Genomic DNA, 21,313 nt, shown 5'->3' on the forward strand with positions numbered 1-21,313 from the left:
TCATACACAGTTCGATCTGCGAAGAAGAATCAGCTACTTTAAACTCAGTGTTCGTCTTGCTCGTTGCTCTCGTGAGCCACACAGCGGAGCCGCTATTTCAATTTCTCTATTAAAAAAGAGGAACTCACTTTCAAGCATAGAGAAAGAATAACAACAACAACAACGCCAACAAGCTGCTGTTGGGGCACGACTGCAACGGCGGCGAATTAAACCTGAAAGCCGTAAATTACAATCCGGCTGGTTCTCCCGAACCGTGAGCGACCATGTTCTTCGTCGGAGTGGAATTATCCGCCGGTAAACAATGCAAAATTATAATGAACGTAAAAATTCACCTTTGTCGATACGTTGAGACTCGTAGACGCGAGAACCATGACCCTTCGTTACAGTGAAATATTCAGTATTGTTCGCGACGCAGCGCTCGCTCGAGGTCGCGTGAGAGCGCGCGCGCTCGCGCACATACACGCGAGAAAACGAAACAGAGGCGGAGGAGAGCACAACAGGGACCTCGTTGTCGATGTAAATTTTTTAAGCGGTCGGCTCGCGTGCATCCGTGCATCGGCCAGTTTAATTAGAAGCGAACGCCACTATTATTTCCACGCTCGTCGACGCAGGCCAACAGTAAACGTTCAAGCCGCGAACGTTTAAGTCCCTTCAATGATTTATTTCCTTTTCCAATTTGCGCGACAATGCGACCATGCGTGTACCGGTGTGCCACTCGCTTCGCTGTTTCATTCGGTGTGCACGTTTTCTGTAGCCGAGGCTTTTGTGTGCCGAGAAATTGTGGCCATGGTAACATCGTCGAATTCATCGTTGGAGAAAGACAGAAGGAAAAAAAACAGGAGGATTAAAGAGAAAAGAATCACGGATACAATGGAGAAAAAGAAACCACGCGTTCTACGCGATTAAAGAAGCGGCAATGGTCTCTTTAGAATGGTATCCGCACTGGTGCAAGATGTACACTTTACTTACAATGAAGGTGTATATTTTGATTAAAATGTGAAACGTATAAAACTGTAAAAGATAAGTTGACAATTAAGACGTGGCTTTTGTCTTAATTTGTAGACGTTATTGAAATTGTTAAAAATGGAATTTATCGAGCTAATTGTATTATACACGTATTTGTATTAATGTGTTTAAATCTTACTGAAATAATTATGTCGGCGAACCATTGTCTTTTTCACTGATGTAAAACGTCAAATGAAGTATATATATAGTGAAGTATATATTTATATTTTTCACTGGATAAATTTATAGTTTTGAGGATATATATTGTTCAATTAGTGTACGTTCTATCATGTAGTAGCTATGTCGATTGAAGGAAATGCGAAAACGCGTAATGTACGCGGAAAACCACGAAGATGGTGTACTCGAGAAAACCAACTTGCGTTTCAGGAATCACGAGCGGTTTCTTGTCTGTTGCATTTTCCATGATGTTTTCTCAGAAGATTATTCGTCGCGTCCTTTTCATCGATCTATCAAAATCTGTCTCATTTAACTACAGTTTTATTAGAAATTAATCAGAACCGGAATTCAAATCAGGGCCATGTAACTTAAATTTCATTGCTTCACTCACACTCTTCCTGATTATTAGAAGAAAATATACTTGAAATAAGAAATATCGAAAAATAATCGGAAAATTGTTCAAATTTTTTGCAATTCGAATTCTTAATACAACAAATAACAAATTTTATGAATTAAAATTCCTCAGTTTGAAGATATGGAAATTATAAAAAATTATCATCGGTTTTATTCGAACCAATGTTAAAAATATTGTTACATAAAACTTTCGTGTATTTATAAAATTTTCGTTCATTGAAAGGTATCGTTCCCACCTCTATTCTTCATTTTCTACCGTGTTTTCTAAACAGAATCGCAGTTTCGCGAAAGTGCAGTGTCGCGTTATGCGCGCCATATTTATCATTACATATCGGTGGCAAAATACGCACAAGCATTAATTACAATCGTACAGACGGTAATTTCCATGGTAATTCGAGCGTTTTTCGATGCACCGAATATAACGTATTCATATCACGCGGCCGCGTTCATCGTGAACACGCGATACATATATCGGGGCCATGATGTTCGCAATATTTGACAAATATTCATAGAATTCTTCTTTTAAGCTTGCGGATGGATAGACATTCAAAATATTTATTGAACGTGCTATAAAAATATGGAATATATTTTTGGTCGTGCGCCACGTTTGTTTTCGGTGTTCTCTGAATATTCTGCGACGCGGGAACGCACGCACGCGCGCGCGCTCGCGAGCGTAAAAATACATCGTGCGATAACTGCGCCTCACGATAACAGTCGCGAATGTTTCCCGATCTCTCATAACCAAACCTTCGGCCTCCCTCGATTCGGCAATGACAACTAACCCCGGAAAATTCCAAATTGTACAAGTTCCAAAGTAAACGTTACCTTTCGCTGCTTCGACAATGTGACTAACTGGACCATCGCATCGTCGCGAACTTTTGGTATTACTGGGTCACGTGGACATTCGTTTCCTACATCGCCGTCATACACACAGAGGATCGTGAACATTCGTGTAAAATTTTATTACAGCTACGGATAGTTTGATACTCAGCATTTGGAAATGTATTTTTCTGGTGAACGAACTATTTGCGTGAGTTAAGCGAGTTAAATGGAGTGTGAGAGATGCGTGGTTGAAAAAGCATTCGGATTGAGTTTATGTCAGAAACTTTTTGACGAAACATTGCGAAACATATAATTATTTCTTTGATAATTAATGTATGTTCAAAGTTGTTCCAAAGAAAATTCTAAGCTTTTGTCTGAATGGTCTATACAATCTAAAATATCTGTGCCATCTTCTTGTCTTTTAAATATATTTGTACCATTAAATTACTGAAATATATAGGTACATTTTAATTGTTATAATTTCGGAATAAATAGTTATACAAATAAATGAATGCACACGTTTTAAGGAATTTGATAGTGCAAATATATTTTAAAAATGAGACAATATATGATATCTGTTGTGAGAGATTAAGTACCAAACTATATAATAAAATAATTCCATCGTAGATTGAGAATCATAGTGGTGTATTGCTTGTCTACTGCTAGTCTTCATGAAATAGTATCCTACGTTTATTATTGTAAATTGATCATATTTTTCTATTTAGAACACGAAAACGTACCGTCGACAAAGAATAAAGTTATAGCTTAATCGATTATGAAATTAAAGGTACGATGTTTTTAATTCTACTAAATACAAATCCACAAAATCTTGACTAATAGCGTTATGGTTTTCAGTTCGCTATGTGTAAAAATAACTCGTACCGTAGACAGCGACAAACAACTCGCTTAATAATCAAAAATCTACCTTATACGTATATTTCATCATGTCTGACGTTAAACGCACATAAACGTTTGCAGAGAGCGCATTACGCATTTTACCGGACACAATGAACCCATAGAGCGAACGTGGCAAAGCAGCGTGACCGTCGCAGATTGATAATAATGCGCTAAAAAGCGAATCACCCTTAGCCTATCCACCACAAGTATTCTCCAGTCTGTGATCTCGATCGACCGTGATTAATTTATTTCAGAGATTACCGGCCATTTGTACGTGCCCTTTGGCCTGCGTCAATAATACCGGTAATACACTATGATCGTCGAGCCGTTCGGTAATCGCACACCCGCTCGAAATAAACGTGCTGCATGCCGGTAGATTTCAGCGCGGGGCAGCCGCTTGATGGATTTCAACGGGAACGTTTACGCCGACGAACAACGAAATCGATCGGAAGAATCGCGGCAGGGCACATTCGACGACAACGACATCGAAAAAATTCAGCAGCTGACAAACGAGAAGAAAAGGAAGCAAGGAACCGGCCCGATAAGATCGAACGAGTCGGTGAAAAACGGTGGCGAACGGGATTTCCACCGAAATCAGCAATATCGAAGGGGGAACCAGCAGAGAGAAAATTACGCGAAAATGTACGAACATAGAAAAGATTCGAGCTACCAGGGAACCTGTCCCGATAGAAACACGAGCAATTTCACGGGTGAAAATATTTGGCAAAACGGAAATCCAAATCTGTCTTATGATAATTATGGGAACGCCGTGATTGAATACGATGCAAATAGAGCTAATGATGCGTACAGAAACTGCAAAAGCGGAATAAACATCAGCGTTGTCTCGCGGCAGCCAACGTGTGAAAATGTTGGAATGGAAAAACCGGTGTACAACGTTTCTTTTAAACACTGCTATAACAAGTGAGTACATTATTTTAGCGTGGTAATTATGACAATGAGATAATGTGGAGTAATATTTTTCTGCGATATATGGCATAAGGTGCAGCGATTTTCTTTTTTATTCTTTCTAATTAATTATCTGTGTTATTTAAATTGTTCGTATGATTGTTAATGTAGCTAAAATTATTTTCATAGTTATGTTTTTAATTCTGTATATATCCGAACATTCTAAAATGACAGAAATTGACGATACAACAGGAAAGCTTTTTTTACATGTTTCACTTCTTCTGACATAAAAAATCTTCATAATACTATATTAAGATTGTACTCAAATACTTCACATGAAGAAACATGTACTGTATTACAGCACCAATCAAAGATCTGATCAGAAACGAAGAAGATTCTTTTCCAGGAGCAAACCAAAATCCGGTAAAAAGTAAGAACACAGCGGGTATCTCGCAACCTAAAACCAAGAAAAAGTTTATTCTCAATAGAAAAAGTTTGCTTCCAATTAAACCTAGGAGCAAACAAATTGCTGGAAACCCTCACAACTACCGTTGCACCTTTGAGAACTGTTGCGGGAACTGCGAACCCTACGCTGTGAAAAGACAGGACGACGACTGTGGCTCGTGTAAAAAGTGGCAGAACACGGATTTATCTTCTAAAAACGAGTGCTTCGACGATTGTTACTGCCCTCTCGATGTGAATTCTCAACAACCTTGCGTAGTTTACGAAGAGAACGAGCCAAAATGCGATTTCCCTCCCGACGATTGTCACGCGTCCAGCAAACAGTGCCTGCAGCGCGTCCATTTCGCAGGAACTGAAAATTGCGCGAGAACTGATCATTCTTCGTGTTCGTTCTGCTCGAGAAAGTGCACACCGTCCAAAGCGAGCTTGTTCGTGGAAATCGGCGAAAGCGTGGCAAACGTGAGCAACCTGACTTCCGCTCAAGCGTTTCAATGCGACGATTCGATGGGATTATTGAAAGACGACGCTCCGAGGAAAGAATACAGCGCCGTAAAAAGGAACAAGTCTGACTTGTTGAGGTGTCGTAGTAAATCGAAGAAGAGCGAGCCGAAGTGCAGTTCCAGTTGTAAAGGTCGGCCAGGTGCCGTGGAACGCACCTGTTCGGATAGAATCGCGAGCATGAGCATGTATCTTGATGATTACACGATCGAACAGATGCCCGAGGAACCGTTCAGCCCTGAGATGATAGGCATCGTGCAGTCAAACGTGAGTTTTCAGGATCTACGTGATTGCAAGTGAGTTTGTTCGTGTTTCAGATTGTACAACTTACCGTAGAATTTATATTAGGATTATATAGGATGCGTAGGATTATTCTAACAATTTGCAACAACGTAGGAAAACATGATTTTTCACTGTAATTAAAGCCTTTACAACGATAAGGAAGCAACTTCGATATTTACGTTGTATTTATTATGTATTTATTTATTGATAAGTATAAAAGCTTGTTATTACGATTAGTAGTTAATTATGAATTTATATTATACGTTCGATCTTCCTCTTGCAGCAACCCTTTCACTTGTAATAATTCGAGAATTTTAAGTGTAAATCGCGTCTAATTATTAACCATAACTAGATTCCGCGGAAATTAAATTATCAATTGATTATCGAGATGTTGAAATATATTATTATTCAGTATTTTTTACGGTTAAAATACTGGAACTGCGATAGTCTAAAATTCTTGATTCTATTGATTTTTGATTAAAATCAAATAGACTGTGATTCCAATTTAGACAAATCGAAACGCGATAGGATAGTACTTGTTGCAGAAATGTTTGATTATATTCAACCATTACTTATAGTACTTATATTGTAATACTTATAGTGTAATGCATTTAAATAATTTTCTAACCATTTTCTAGAGCGCAAACGGAGAGTGACATGTACATCAAAAGAAAGACAACTGGTTGTAGTCAGCAATGCGAAACAGACGAACGTTCGTTATTGGACGATATTCGAAAACAGGTACAGGAGACGTATAAATGTTTCGTCAAAATGGTGACAACAAGTATCGGCCAGATTGTGAAACAATCTTCGAAATTGAAACGTTCGAAGAAGAGCACGAAGGATCGTTCCACGTGTGGAACATGCATGAAAAATTGCGAAGAAAATACATGTGCCAACCAATGCAATCAGTCAAAAATGTACGACGAATGCATGTACGAAGGGACGTGTTGGCAAGGAATAATAGGACAGGAATCAAACAACTGCGATATGCATTGCTGTGGAAACGTCTGTTGCGACGGCCTCGCTGGATTGCCTGAATGTCAAACACCTATGTGTCGAAGTACGCCTCTCCCTTAAAATATTTTTGCCTTACCCTCACACTGCATGTACTAGAACGTCACGTGTCGGATTTCTGTTAATTATACGATCAATTATTTTTTCATATTTTCTGTATGAATTTGACACCTCGCAGTCTCCATAGCTGGCAATTTTTTTTAGGGTACACGTAAAACGGAATCTGTAACCGCTCGTTGCGGTTCCAACTCGTTCCAAGAAAAGGAAGAAATGACACGGACGCGAATCGCCCAAGGATGCAGTGTGAGGGTTAAATTCTCCTAACACTTCTAATGCGATGGAATACTAATAATATATGACAAACTATTTTGTAACTATAACACGAAATAAATAGTTCCTTCTGTAAATCCGAATATTTCGTATTTCTACATTTATTCGATCATTTTCTACATAAAGTCTCTGATTAATCTAATCACAGTTATATTTTCCTCTAAAGTTCAACACCTGTCTTCAGATGATTGTTGGAAACCTAACTGCGACACGCAAGAACAGATTCAATCAGAGAGGGAGTGCTATTTTGATCCTAGCAGAAACGCTCACAGAAACGTATATCCTCCTAACAAAGCAGCCCCTAAAGAAATACCATGCCCCAAACACAGTAGCGTTCGCAAAAAGGGTGGTGGCGATACTTCCAATCAACAGAAAAAACAGCCGACTCTGAACAAGCGTAGTGAACCATCGGGAGTGTATAATCGCGAAAATATCAGTACGAAAAGTCAAGTAACTAAGCAACAAAATCAGGCGACGAGTCAATTTATTCCTCAAGACCAACAAACGGATAGAACTAACATACAACTAGACGTGAGCGTTCAAGCGAATTCCATTCGCGCGGTATTCGATCCTACGACTGCTCCTTACATCACAGAAAGTATCGAGTATCACAAGAGAATAAGAACAGCGAACCGATTAGAACCGTATGCAGATGAAAGAAGGGGGCCTCCTCAAAGAAAAGAGTGTCCTAGAATTCAAGAAATAGAATCCACATTGCACTCTTCTTCCAAAGAAAACTTGAAGACACCGAAAAAATCAGTTGCTTCGTCAAAAAAGAAAGGTTCGTCGAACTCTGTGACGCCAAAACAGGCACCCGCGTCTCTGAATCTAAGACAACCATTCACGCCTGGGAAACCGGAAGTCAGTGCTAGAACAGGGGTATCGACTCCAAGAAAAGATGTACAAAGAGACGTGGTAAAGCAAGAAAGAATGAGATCAAAATGCACGGTGATCGGAAAAGGTGTCCAATGTACGCTGATCAGGGAAGTGCGTGTAATATGTTCAACTGTGCCGGAGGTGACTGGTCCGGTAGCAGATCTTTGTTCGTGCATCCCGAAGAAAGGAATGGTACGTCCAGATAAACCACCATCCAAAATTTCTCAAATGGGAGAAGAAAGTCCTCCTGCGACTGATGTAACTATGGACGCACCTGATGCAACTATGGACGTACCTGATACAACTGTGGATATACCTGATGCAACTGTGGACGTATCTGATGCAACTGTGAACGCACCTGATGCAACTGTGAACAAATCTGATGCAACTGTGAACGCGCCTGATGTAATTCTGAACGCATCTAATGTAACTGTAGAACCAAATGTTGAAGAACCTGTGGAGGAGAATGCACCTGTGGTTCAGTCATCTATAGAAACGCCGTTTATAGACGAGGATGAAACGACCGTAGATGCAACCGATGGTCCTACAGACAGCGAAGCAACACATACAGACACACCCGCGATTGAAACAACCACAGCAGAGTCATCCACAGAAGAAGCACCCGCGAGAAACCTTGAAGTATTAGAAACTTCTAATGTAACTGAAACAGCCGAAGTTCCCATACCAGATGAATCTACGATATACGAAGCTGCCATGGACACGCCAAAGAAACCTGAAGAAGAATTGATTGTAGCGCCAATAGTCGACGAGGTGACCGATGTCGACAATCGTGAAGCACCGATCGAGTTCTCGAAAGATTTTAACGGGAAGAAAATGTACGTGAGCGTTCAGATGCAAACGTCGAACACGATTCTGACGCAGATCTTGTCCGAGTTTCAAGTAGGCAACAAAAAACGGCAGGTACTGATGAGTATTAAATTGCACTCGAACCTGGATGGAAATGGCGAGGATGAACAACAATCGTCAGGATCGAACGGTAGCGAAGTACGAGTACAGGCTTGCGTCTTGCTTCCGTCGTAACCAATCAACGGACGAATTCTGCTGAATATTCATTGAACGTGGTTACGCCGGAGGCAGGGGTGGAAATTAATGGTCAGACAAAACGGAACGATGAAATTGAATATTCTATACAGGTGGCGGCCGCTGAAAGACAGTCTCCGAGATATGACAACCACGATTATCAGAGACGAATAAGACGAGTTACCGTTAGTCCATCCGTGTATCGTCGAACGTTGACAACGAGGGGTACATACGATTCATCGACGTACGCGTCCGTCAACCAGGCGACTTATGAGAGGACTGAAACAAATTATTCGCCAGAGAATGAAAACAGCACGACCAACGGTGCCGTGTCTACAAATTTATCTAATGAAATATAGATTTTATACAAAGTATGGTTGATTCGACTTAAAGGCTTTCGGGTTTTTAGGGACGAATCATGTGTGCGGACCTTGCGGAAAGAAGAGGCGATGATTCAATCAGTGGTAAGAAGTCTTTTGATATGTATATATGCAGTTATTGTATTGTGAAAGTATAGAGTAAGATTATGAAAGGATCGGTTGGATGGGATATTGTTTCTGGATATTCCGTTTGAATAATTTGTTGAAGCTTGTAAATTTTAGTCGATAATTCCTTATCTAATTGTAAAACGTCTTGATGACATACAATTTTTTTTTTTTTTGTTATATTTATATTTGTGATTCTAAAAGTATTATATCTTACTATTGTCTGTATCCTATCGTTGATCTTGAAATAATTCAAGCATAATATTAAGCTATCTCTATAGGATGAGAAAAATATCAAGAGTAGTGCAACAATAAAGAGCTATAGTTAATTCCTGTATTCATTACATAGATGGAACAGTACTGTAAACATATTCAAGTTCTTTATGGATAAGTGACATAATTTTTTATAACCTTAAAACTTGGAACATACGACACACATGATAAATCGTAAGTGTAATTCATCATGTTTACAGTTAACGAAGCTTATAGCCAAGAGATACGCCGGACATCCTTGTGAAGCTACCAGTACAAATTATCATTTTGAACGATGCTTGACCCCAAAAAGTGGTTACTTACCAAAACTTTAAAAAATGTATTTAAATAAATTACCTTACAAATAACGTAACATGTATCAGAACAAAAATGTCATTTAAAGATTACAGGAAAGATAGATATCAGGTATAATCTATCTTATTAAACGCTCCTTCAAAGATACAAGAATAACAAAGAGACAGTTCTTACAAAGAAAATTACTATAAAATACAATAATAATGGCTAAGAATACAATTTTTAAGTCCAAACACACTTCCACTGATGATGAAGAAGGTTCGATAAAGAGATTAAAAGAACTTGGAAACGCATCCTTGCTAAGGTCAGAAATAGAATACAGTCAAGGATCGAATTACGAGATGAAGAGTGGAACTAAAGACGCTTCGACTGAATTACGCATCGAAACCGATGACGTACAAATAACCACGGAAATATATTCCATGACGGATCTGCGGTCCTCGTTACAAGCCGACGAAGAAATAGAACCAGGACCTGAAACGATCGTACCAGAGTATTACGGGGACCAATGTGCGATACTTCGCGCGTACAGATGCAAAGGCGTGAACGTAACAGAAGCGGATTTTCCCCAAAGCTGTCGACGAAAAATCTCCTCAGACCAATCCCACCAATTGCTCCAAAAGAACGGCAAAGGTGAAGATGTTCGTTTGTTTCGTCTAGTAGCGACGATTCCGTGTATACCAATTGATATGATCAAAATGCAATTCGGCAGTCCTATGTGTCAAGAAACGTGTCCAAATATAACTATAGCCGAATGTTCGCAAACCGAAGACACGGTATGCTTGAAATCGGAAGAACAGGACGACGATCTAGAAATAGTCACGACGTCCACAATTTCGACGTTGCAAGAGGAGCTTGCAAGGAAGAGGAGCTTATCGACGGTGCAGGAATCGGAGGAGGAAAATGACAAAATTCTCGAAACGGTATGTACCGATGAAAAACAAAATAAAAAACGAAATGAAAGGCGAAGTGTGTGTGTTGGCCCAGCGGATTCGCTTCCTGCTGATAAAGAAACCAACACGAATTCGCGAAAACCACGCAGGAATATATTTGAAACAGAAACGATAATATCGAATCGTTCGTCTATCTGGTTCGAGAGGCCGCGAATTGAAAAGAATCGCAGAGCGATTTGTGCTCGAATGAACGAAAGCTGTTCTTCGAACGCGAGAGTAAGCGGCCACCTTTCCTACTGTGCTAACGTTCGCCCATCGGCCAGCCATTGTATGACGCAATGCGAAATACTTAGAAACAGTCCAAGATTTACTTGTTCGACTGCCACTGAGATAAATTCTTGCGAACCGTTTGCCAATAGTTGGTGCCACGTTCTATCGAGCAGATGGAGAAATCCGAACGAATATTGGTCGACAACAGACTGTTGGACCCCCAAAAGCCATCAGCTCGGCAGGATAAATAATACCTACGGGTGCTCGATAACTGGAGAATCGCTCGAGATTTGCGCGCAGTACTCTCCGAATTGTAACAATGCGTGCGGTCGATATTACTTAAATGTCAACAAAGCCTACAATACCAGTGGAAGGAACTATCCGTGCAACAGTGCATATAATACTTGGAACACGAATATGTATCGCAACACAGCTACAAATCAGACATTCCGTCACACTCCTGCTAGTTATTGTTACTCTTTTAACTCGTGGTACTGACATGGTATTTAAGCTGGGTCAAAACTGTAATTATTCGACAACGTAATTTTTATGTTCACGATGCCACGATACCGCGGCTGTTCATAATAACATTGCAAAAAATAATAAAAAAGTGAAGACGACAGGAATCACACTATTTGCTTTTCAATAATAATACAAGTATAATATTATAGAAATTTTTTCACATAACTGTATATAATGAAACTATACATATAGTGAGATATAATAACTAAATGATAGTTAGACGTATCCATTTAATATCTCTTTCGCAACGCCTATTTATTTTCTTACTATAAAAATACACAGCGTAAAAATTCTTTAAAGAGAGTTCATTTTTATAGTACAAGATTGAAATATCGTTTTGAAACCTTGACAAAGTAACGTGAAAACGCGCTGTAACTTTAAACAACAACTTAAATTGAACCAGGTTTAAATTACTCACTAATTATGTACGCTCTAACATAAAGCATAATTATGTGACGCAGTGAATACGTTAATACAGCTCAGTGAATCCCAGCAACAACAATAAGAAATGATTTGCACGACATGTTACGTTTTATCTAGCGTGCAATAATTTTGAAAATCATGAACGCTAAAAGTTGAAGCGTTCCTTGAACTGAGCTTGAAAGTTCCGGCTAAACAAATTTCTTCACCGTAGGGATGTCGCGACATTATAAGTGGTTCTAGTGGTCAGCAACTACGAGGAGAAGGAAAGAACGTGAAAGTTTGTTGCAAAGTTCGTCGGCGGCCAACGTACCAGAAATTCTGAGCCAGAGCATCCGCTTCAAGCTAAAACCTGCGTACGACGTGTAATTACTGTCGGGTGGCTCGTTGTCATGTCGCCGAGTGTAATAAAAATTCTAGGGAAATACAATTATCGTGTCCCGCAGTACCAATTTTAACAAGGCATTTTAAACGCTACCGCTGCATATGCATGAAATTTAGAAAATTGCTAGGAGACTAGGGAGGAAATGTGATATTTTTGTTGCTTTGAAAAAAAAAAGGTACGTGTTTATTCGGGCCGTGTTAAGAAGTAATTATAATTACTGTCGCAAAGAGTAATTTTACCCTGTACATTATCTTTATCAGCTTAAACACGATGCAATTTTTCTTATATACTTTCTCAATATTTTGGCTATATTCCTTTAATTTTATTTTTAAAATACTGTAAATAGATGATACGTCTACAGAAAATGTAGATCTGAGTTTTGAGTATATCGTAAAAGGAGTAAAATTTTACTCTGAATTATTTACAACTCTAAAATAGTTTTAGCACTATTTATTATGTACATCAAAATTTGTTTCTTCCATTTATTTTTTAATTTTTAAACAACGTTTTATAGTTATAAAAGCAATAATTACACACATAGAAGTAATAATAGAAATGAACGGTAATAACATATCTTCAATGAAGAAATTGCACACATCCTGCGAAAGAAATATTATACACGAACATAGCGGACGTTGTGCAGCAAAGTTGCAACAGCAGTCTGCGGCTCGTAAAATATAAAACGCTCGGATATTTTGCGACAACGGGTCTTAAGAGAACATTCCGGTACCGTAAATGGCTTTCGCGGTCAGCTATACTCGAGACGAAAACTTCAACGAAGTTTACCGCGAGCTTCTTCTGTCTTCCAGCTACCGGAAACTCGACTAGACCACCTCGACTCAACCAAAAACCGTGTACAAGATGCGCCACCGAGAGTACGATTTTCTCGCGTTGTACCTCGCTACAATTTTTTCTCCAAGGAAACTCGTACCTTCTCCCTTCTTTTTTCCTCTCTTCTCCTTTTTCCCGTTATTTTCTAAGAGAAAAAACTATCGCACGGTCAGGTCGATGGGAAAAACGGCGAATCCAAGCGGTTACTGCGTATCCAGAAATATGAGGGAAGAGGTAAAAATGTCACGAAGCTCATAAAACGATGGCTTTCAAGGAAACTCGAGAACTCTTCAGCGTCCCTCGGCTAAAATCTCGACAGCGCGCTGTTCAGGAATATTTCGTGGCCGGCGTAACATCCCCGTACGAGCGAGCTTAAGAGAAGATCCTGGTACCTTAAGTGGCTTTAATGGTCAGTGTCCATTGAGACGAAAATTTCGAGCAACTTTGCCCCGAAGTTTGCCAGAAGCCAGCGTACAAGACACGCGGCCTCTGCCACCGCCTGAGTGCCAAGTATCACTTAGGACACGTGAGTAATCCTGAGAAGAACACGTATACCTCGATGCAACGTCGTCATCAGTACCGAATACTCTCTGGCTGGCAAGTTGAAGCAACGTTACGGAACCGCAGAGAGACGATGTGATTTGCAAAGTTGAGACGAGAACGCGAGTTTGAAAACCGAGAACGGTTGTAAGGACTATGGTGAAAGACCTTGAAGCTTAAACGAAAAAAAATGATCAGCAAATTTTTTTATCGATGATTGAAATCATGTGGATGACAAATTCAGCGGTATGATATTATTATTTATCCTTAATTAGTAATAAATAAAAATTGAGGGAAAATGTAAGTAAATATATTTTAACTTAATTAATTTATTTGGAATCGCGCATTCAATTTAATATTTGGCGTTCTATATCGTATGTTCGTCAAATAAAATGAATTCATACTGAATATTAATTTATACGGTAAAATGTAGATTGACCATTTTCGTTGCAACTAGATTGTAGGAATTATATTAATTATTTAATTTTTATACATGGCTGTCTTCTTCAAAGTCACTTTTCTTCGTTATGTGTAAATTTAATTCCGTTTATAATTTCCTAATGTTACTCGTAATTTAAACGTAATATTCGGACATGCTTTTAGAAATCGGACGAATTACCCAATTTCACGGAATTGAATTAGGTAACGAAATAAACCATCAGCGAGAAGGGCAAATGTGTCTGGTTACTCCAGGATTTATCAAGTAATAATGTTGTTATAAAGGTGCTCGAAACGAAATTTCCAGCCCTCAATAAACGGGATAAACTCGTCGATAATTCGTTAAAATAAAGTTGAAACTTCGCCAGTGTTTAAATGTTACACAATACATTGGATATTTGGTTTGAAAGCAACGGCAACGGAACAATCTCTTGATTCAATATTTAATATCATAACGAAGCCAAACTAATTTTCCCGTGTAATTAGTATTGATCTGAAGTGACTGCGCCGAGCGTTGCTCGGAAAGGTTTCAATATTTTTCGTATAATCTAACCTAAATCGACAAAGTTCGTGCCATTCGAGAATAATTTCGCTATTAATCATGAAAATCTTTAATTGTTTAAACAATACGCCCTATCGACCGCGTAGAGTCCTCTGCGTTTCGAAACTATCCTCGTTGGAGTTCCTGCGATCACAGAATCCCAATCTGAACGAAGACCAAATATTGTCAATGTTAAAAGAGCGTGGAAAAGATCCGAACGAAATTTTTACCGAGCATCAACAACAGATTACTTGCGAACAAAATCTAGCAGCGATTTTAAAAAAGCTCGACATCAATTTTTCTATTACGAAAAGGTAAGGCGAAAGATTATTACGTAATAAAGTTTAATGTCCGATGAAACGGCTACGCCTGTATACAACAAATATAAAGAAGAAAGATAAAATGGAGCGGGTGCTTCAGAAATGTTCGCGTATTTTTCCCTTTATGACTTTATGATTTCTCACTTTTATATTTTCAGATAGTAGCTTAATTACCTCAGTAATTAACGTATTGACAACCGTTTGAATAGATTTATCATTTCGTATATCATCGTTCGTCATATAATAAGAAACGATGCTTCACTCTTATTCATTAACTTCACTCGTATTCATTAAATTTTCTTCTTCAATACCTCTTCTTCGGCAGATACGATAAACATTTTCGAATTATTATATTATCTATTAATTTCTATAAAAAGAAATTTACGATTTTTATAATTTTAAAAATTTGCAGCAAAATATTCTTATCGAAATAAATTCTACCAAATTTTGAAATTAATATTTTTGTTCCTCTTTTTTTTTTTTTAAGTATTGAATGTTACTTTTGAACTCACGTTGTTTGCTTAGGACAATTTTGCGATGATACTATTAATATTATCGCTATGATAATATTTGTTACGATAATATTCGAACTTTCGTTATATGTATATTATTTATATTTCGTTGCACAGGATAGCAGACGCATGGAAATTTATGAATTGGGCGGATTTGGTGATTCCAATAGGTGGAGATGGCACGTTTTTGCTATCCTCCAAATTAATTACAGACAACGTGAAACCTGTGTTGGGCATCAATCCGAGCATCCGATCGAACGACAATAACATTTTTACGCTTCCTCCGAAATACGCGACGGACATCGAAAGCATATTTGATCGACTTCATACAGGAAAATACACGCTATTGATGCGAAGTCGCATTCGAACAATAATGAATGGAGAAGGACTTTACAGACGACCTTTTCATATACACGAGAAGAGCCGTACACAAGGAGAGAAAAGAGCCGAGTGGGTACATTATAGAGAAGTTATTCTTTCTGATCCGCGTTTGTTCTACCCTGTCAGAAATCAATATGTGCATTTTTATTCGTTACTTTTACAATGCGGTAGCTGCAGGAAATTTTTCTTTTTCGAGACTCTCGATTCCTCTTCTTCCCTTCCTCCCCACTTTCGTTCACAAGGTATACTTTTAATCTCCTGTCAATTCACACACACTTACATTATGCCCTATATGTTCGAAATATTCATAGCATTTCCGTTCTATCGCATTTTGAAATCTACAACCACGTTTTGAAATTCACATAACGCATTTTTTATCAATTTGTAATTTACAAACTCTGGAATTGTTCAAAACGATATAGATTACTCTGTCCATTTTATAACAGAATTGCAATTGAAGTAATATAATATCTATCTTTAGCGAAGTTTTACAAACCACCAGTTGCAAATTAATAGCGTCGATAAATTCTTTTATATGGCACGGTAACATGTTTGATAATAAATCAGGTACAGCTCTACACGTCAATTTTACAAATTGCAAGCCATCCAATTCCATCTAATTACGTGAAGTACTAAAATTATGCAACAGAAATCTATAAGCCATAACTTCCATCGTAATATTATTACTCGTCTAGTATTATTAGTTGATAAAAGGTGTGCAACAAAACGTAGGCAGAGAATAACACGCGAGCAACAGAATATTTATTTTCTTATTCTCGTGAATTTGTTACGTACGCTATGTTTCGAGTCTTTGTTTCGGCTCCCATTCTGCAGATTAAACTTTACGCGTTCCTTCGGTGGTTCTTAGACTTAAATTACGTTGGTAAAAACGATAAAATGCCCGCAACAAGCTACCTTTCTCTCACTCTCTCCTTGAAGGAATCGCATAACGGAGTTCTTTCTCCGGGCAATCTATTCTCTTAAGTTTTAAGTAAGCCGTACGTATCGTCGATTCTACGTTTTCATAAAGGCCGTAATGCGTCTTCATTTCACGGCCGGTCCTCTCTACCGAGTAGTTTCAAGTTATAACCTCCTGTACGCCGGAACTTCGGCAGTTAGAACTTGTAAATTACAATAACCGTGTAGTTACGAGTTATACAAAGAAGACGTAACTTTTTAATTGTATATAACAGGAATTTTACGAGAAATCGTAATTTATACGGATGGAAAAAACCAGAATCGTGAGTTTGTATTTATTTGGACAATTTATCGGAAAAAATGCGAGACAAATTGCATTCAGTTTGTTTAGATGCTATCGTTACTTTGATATCTTTAATTATCGTATAGGAATATCAGATAATCGAATTTGCTCAAAGTAAAGGTAAAATTTAGAAATCTGTACAGATCGATCGCAAACCTTTGCTCGTGCATGATAAAGGAAAAAAATTTACTGAAAAAGATACAAATTGATGAAAAATTACGTCCAGTTATTAATAATTGTTATCGTGAATATTATATTGTATACACGCAATTATCAATATATTGTGAATATTTTACAACCGAGTTCACCTATTGTAACACGTAACAAAAGTTTATTAATTAATTTAATAACAATTATTCGTTAATATTGATCGAATATTCTATTTATAGGAAAACGTTTAATATTAATGTAATTACTCTATCGCTGGAGTTTCGTTATTCTAAATGCATCGAGAGTTCATCATTAACGTCGTTCTTCATTACTCTTCATTAAAATTTCTTCGTCCTCTTCCACGCTCGTCCTTCATTAATGCCATTAAAACTAAATAAGCTCGTTTCTCCGAGCACCAAGCGCTTTATACGTTTTTACGTATTCTTATTCTTCGACGAGAAGTTCTTTCCTTCGTCACCTTCGTTCCTGCAGAAACGCAAGAAGAAACGAATGTAAAACACGACCAAGCATTGATCAATCTCATTAACCGCTTTAATTAAGGTTAATTGAATTCTTAGAGCTCTTGCGCGAACGACACAAAGGAAAATAGCGGACTCACTTCAACCACGGCAGAGGACTTTGCCTTGGCTGGCATTGAACGAAGTTAGTTGCACGAAATTTCGTTTAATCCTGCGCTATTCGACATTTATAAGAATATTCGATAATTCATGGCCAATATATCTTACGTGAAATTTAGGTATTTATAGGAGAATTTTTGGCAGTCAGACCAATAACTTTACAAATCAGAATTGAAGATCAAGAGCCGCGTCAAATTCGAAGTTCAGGTATGTGCGTTTGTACAGGTACTGGCTCCCAATTCTGGTACAAATCTATTAACATTCAATCGGCCGAAACCGTTCGATGTATCGTCGAAATAGCCACCGGCATTAAATTAAGCAACGAGGAAACCAACGAATTACTCCACAAATATCATCAAGCTCTCATCTATTCCCCAGGTAACTGAATTGTTCAACGTCAGTAACTATGATCAAGTAAATAGTAGCTAAGATAATAACATTTCGGTTAGTGAATGAAGAATTTACAATTATAACTCCCTTTGGTAAAATCTGATAATATAAGAAATAATAAGACAAAGTAGAAGAAAAGATAATAGAACCTTTTGTCTCGAATTTGCTTGCTCTGAGAAAACGTTTTTAGTGCAGATGCTTTTTCAGAGGATTTGAACATGGTATACATGATCCGCGAAATGTATCATACTACACGTTGCAAGAACCAGAAATGTTGCCTGGACAGACAAAAGTGCAACAAGCTTACTGTGAAATCCTGTGGCTTTGACGCTGGCTTGGTGATAGACGGAAGCATTTCTTTACCCTTCAACGACGGCACTATCGCAACTTTCGATATCAAACCTGAATATTCGTTGAAAAGCATCATGCTCACTTGATGTACAGTTATCATGTAGCTGCATTAAAACAAGTTTCTCTGGGAAGCGTGCTTGTGTGGTAGAACTTTTCACAGGAATATAAGTGTCCGATAGACAAATTAAAAGTAAACTTCTTCTCGCATTTCTCTTTTCTATTTCCCGTTTCGTAATTTTATTTTCTACTGTTTAATCTTATCCCATTTATGAAAATGTATTTCATGCGAAATATCGAAATTTCGCTATCGTTCAATTTATCTAACTTTTGCAATTGCATATAAAAATTATCTAATAAATAACGATTTTTCTTTCATATGGACAAACGAAGCAAGAAAGCTTTTCCTTTTACAATCTTCCAGTTTCGGCTTTAATGCAGTCCGATTTCTTATTTATCTCTAATGACGGAGGCGTAGGGCAAAGTAGCAAGTAATTGCGCGCATTTGTTCCGAAAATGAAGGTAGTCTGAGACCAAAAGATAGGAAGAGCCGGTTATTTCACCGGCAAAGGGCAGCCTGGTCTTTTTCTACAACAAGAGGGAGAATGAAATACCTTTCCAGCTCCGTTTTCCGTTTCCTTGCAAGGAGGCGAACCACGTCCAGACTTCCATTAACCCCGTAATTTCGGTTTTGGCTGAACCGCAGACACCCCGACCTTCGAGATCAGGTGTTCATACTTGCTGTTTGTGTACGAATAAACATTCAAAGATACTCACAAAGTCCGCAAGGTATACAGGATGGTTTACTTGCTGCTCTGGTCAAATACACGAATCCCGGTTTGGATTTCTTAACTAGAAATAATAGCACTTTATTATATAGTTAACTCTACTTCGTGTCTCCTATCTCATGTCTTTTAAGATAAGATCTTTCACAGAAATGTATTCTTACATGAAAGTACGCCTGGAACTGTGATAATTAAAAATGAAATTATACAAGAGTAAAAAAAGAAAAAGAAAAAGCTTCAAATTCTAAGGGGAAAGACTGAAGTTATAAAATGAAAACGACGAGATAAGAAATGGTATAATAGAAATAAAAGGATACGTGGCACCGCTCCAAACTCTAAAATAGTACACTTCACAGGCAATTTCGAGAACAAGGAAGAAGACGATGTCGTAAAACGGTAGTAATAAACCTGGGAGTATATCAAACAAATGAAAGAAATGAAAAGATATGAAAATAAAATGTAAGTACACTTTGTCAAAGGTTAATTGCAGCAGATTTCGTAATTATTTAAATGAGAAATTCTTTGCTGCGCGCTGTTGGCGTTCCATTTAATTCTGTTTATTTCAAACTGGCGGAAGATTGTTTTAATTTGCCAAATGTATTAAATGAATTGTAATTAGGAAGCTTGAAAACGAAATTTGTCAGTTAACAACACACCCTATATGCAGATTACTGTATACATACTCGTTCGGCTATGTGCACTGTTTTCATACTCCTCGAGCGCAAATTGTGGATGCTTGAGACACAGGATACCTAAGTAAAGTAGCCACTATATACCGACATTTTCGGGACAAGCACGTAAAGCAGCCGTTGTAAAAAAATTGAAAGGCTGTAAAGGTCGGGCTTTGCGCGTATCAACCAAATGTGTCGAAACTTTAGTGTTATTTAAAACGATGCCCGAAAATTCTCATCCTTGAACTTGTGTCAATAATCACTTTGAAAAATATTTTTCGCTCTTTGAATATATCTGAGTCAAAAGTTCATTGTACCAATTCATCGTCAAAAATATTCGTATACTCTATAAAAAGGAATATTTTATAGTTCACTTCTATTAAACTAAAATGCCACAAAAATTCAGTCCAAAGGTAGTTTGTTTTATGCCAAAACGCCTAAAAGCTATTTTATTATTGCTTTATATCTATGTTAAAAAGTGAATATGTTATCGTGTTACGTATGCTTTATTTAAATAGAAATAGCCTTTCTGGTGTACAAGGACTTTTATGGGTGACTGTATATCTGAATTTCTTTATTCTACTTATGAGAATAAGAAAACATCAGAATAGTAATTTGAATAGACTTGTTTGGAAAAATTCTTCATAGAAGACAAAAACAGATTATCGTTCATGTGATTTCGGATAATTTTGTTTTCATAGAATAGTCGATCGAATAATGGATTTAGAAAGTGTTCAATCGTACGAAGACTAATTAGGGTAAATTCAACAAAATTCGGGAGTAGAATCATTAACTTATTAAAATAGGTTCTCAATCGGATGTCTGAGAAACCAAGAACCAGTCTCATTAATCCCTACGAAAGACCCAATCCGTGAAGAACAATGGAGATCCGCCCCAGACGGACTCATCGAAGACAAACAAACGCACGGCCGACCAAGAACAACGGACGACATCGACCAAACCTTTGTACTTCGTAATTGAACGCCGCTGTCTTCTGCTCGCACAAGTTTTAGACGCTTCCAACCCAACAAAGGTTCGGCTAAAAGGAAACAGAACTGGGAATTTTGGAACAGCGAAATTTGATACTTTTACAGGAACTTCAAGTATATCGACCGTCCCCTTTCTCGGAATTTGTTCAATTCCTGTAGTGACCCTTAATTTGGTCGATAATAGTGATCGATAATTATTTTTTATTATTAATTATTCATCAAATATTATCATAATATCAAATTAAATTT

At 37.8% G+C, this 21,313-nt stretch overlaps 2 protein-coding genes across 15 annotated transcripts; both read left to right on the plus strand.

Annotated features, from left to right (window-relative positions):
• The first annotated feature begins 423 nt into the window (after positions 1–423).
• Positions 424–10,386, plus strand: LOC126915692 (uncharacterized). 14 transcript variants are annotated; one of them, XM_050720589.1, is made up of 10 exons: positions 424–1,202; positions 3,570–3,618; positions 3,692–4,236; positions 4,628–4,651; positions 4,737–5,477; positions 6,102–6,526; positions 6,977–8,691; positions 8,841–9,051; positions 9,137–9,191; positions 9,686–10,386. In XM_050720589.1, exons 1-9 carry the CDS (start codon positions 1,198–1,200, stop codon positions 9,178–9,180), a joined length of 3,759 nt encoding a protein of 1,252 aa, XP_050576546.1. In that variant the 5' UTR covers positions 424–1,197; the 3' UTR covers positions 9,181–9,191; positions 9,686–10,386. The 14 variants fall into 14 exon arrangements, with proteins under 14 accessions (XP_050576546.1, XP_050576548.1, XP_050576550.1 ...); XM_050720591.1 differs by adding an exon at positions 3,144–3,205 and having other exon boundaries at positions 425–1,202; positions 3,274–4,236; positions 4,583–4,651; XM_050720593.1 differs by adding an exon at positions 3,144–3,205 and having other exon boundaries at positions 425–1,202; positions 3,397–4,236; positions 4,583–4,651.
• Positions 10,387–15,416: 5,030 nt separating this feature from the next.
• On the plus strand, positions 15,417–19,090 carry LOC126915706 (NAD kinase 2, mitochondrial-like). The gene is made up of 4 exons (XM_050720638.1): positions 15,417–15,901; positions 17,822–17,906; positions 18,001–18,259; positions 18,479–19,090. The coding sequence occupies exons 1-4, from the start codon at positions 15,540–15,542 to the stop codon at positions 18,706–18,708; spliced, it is 936 nt and encodes a 311-aa protein (XP_050576595.1). The 5' UTR covers positions 15,417–15,539; the 3' UTR covers positions 18,709–19,090.
• Positions 19,091–21,313: the final 2,223 nt, after the last annotated feature.

The sequence above is a fragment of the Bombus affinis genome, chromosome 4 (genome assembly GCF_024516045.1).
Source record: "Bombus affinis isolate iyBomAffi1 chromosome 4, iyBomAffi1.2, whole genome shotgun sequence".
Classification (NCBI taxonomy): Eukaryota; Metazoa; Arthropoda; class Insecta; order Hymenoptera; family Apidae; genus Bombus; species Bombus affinis.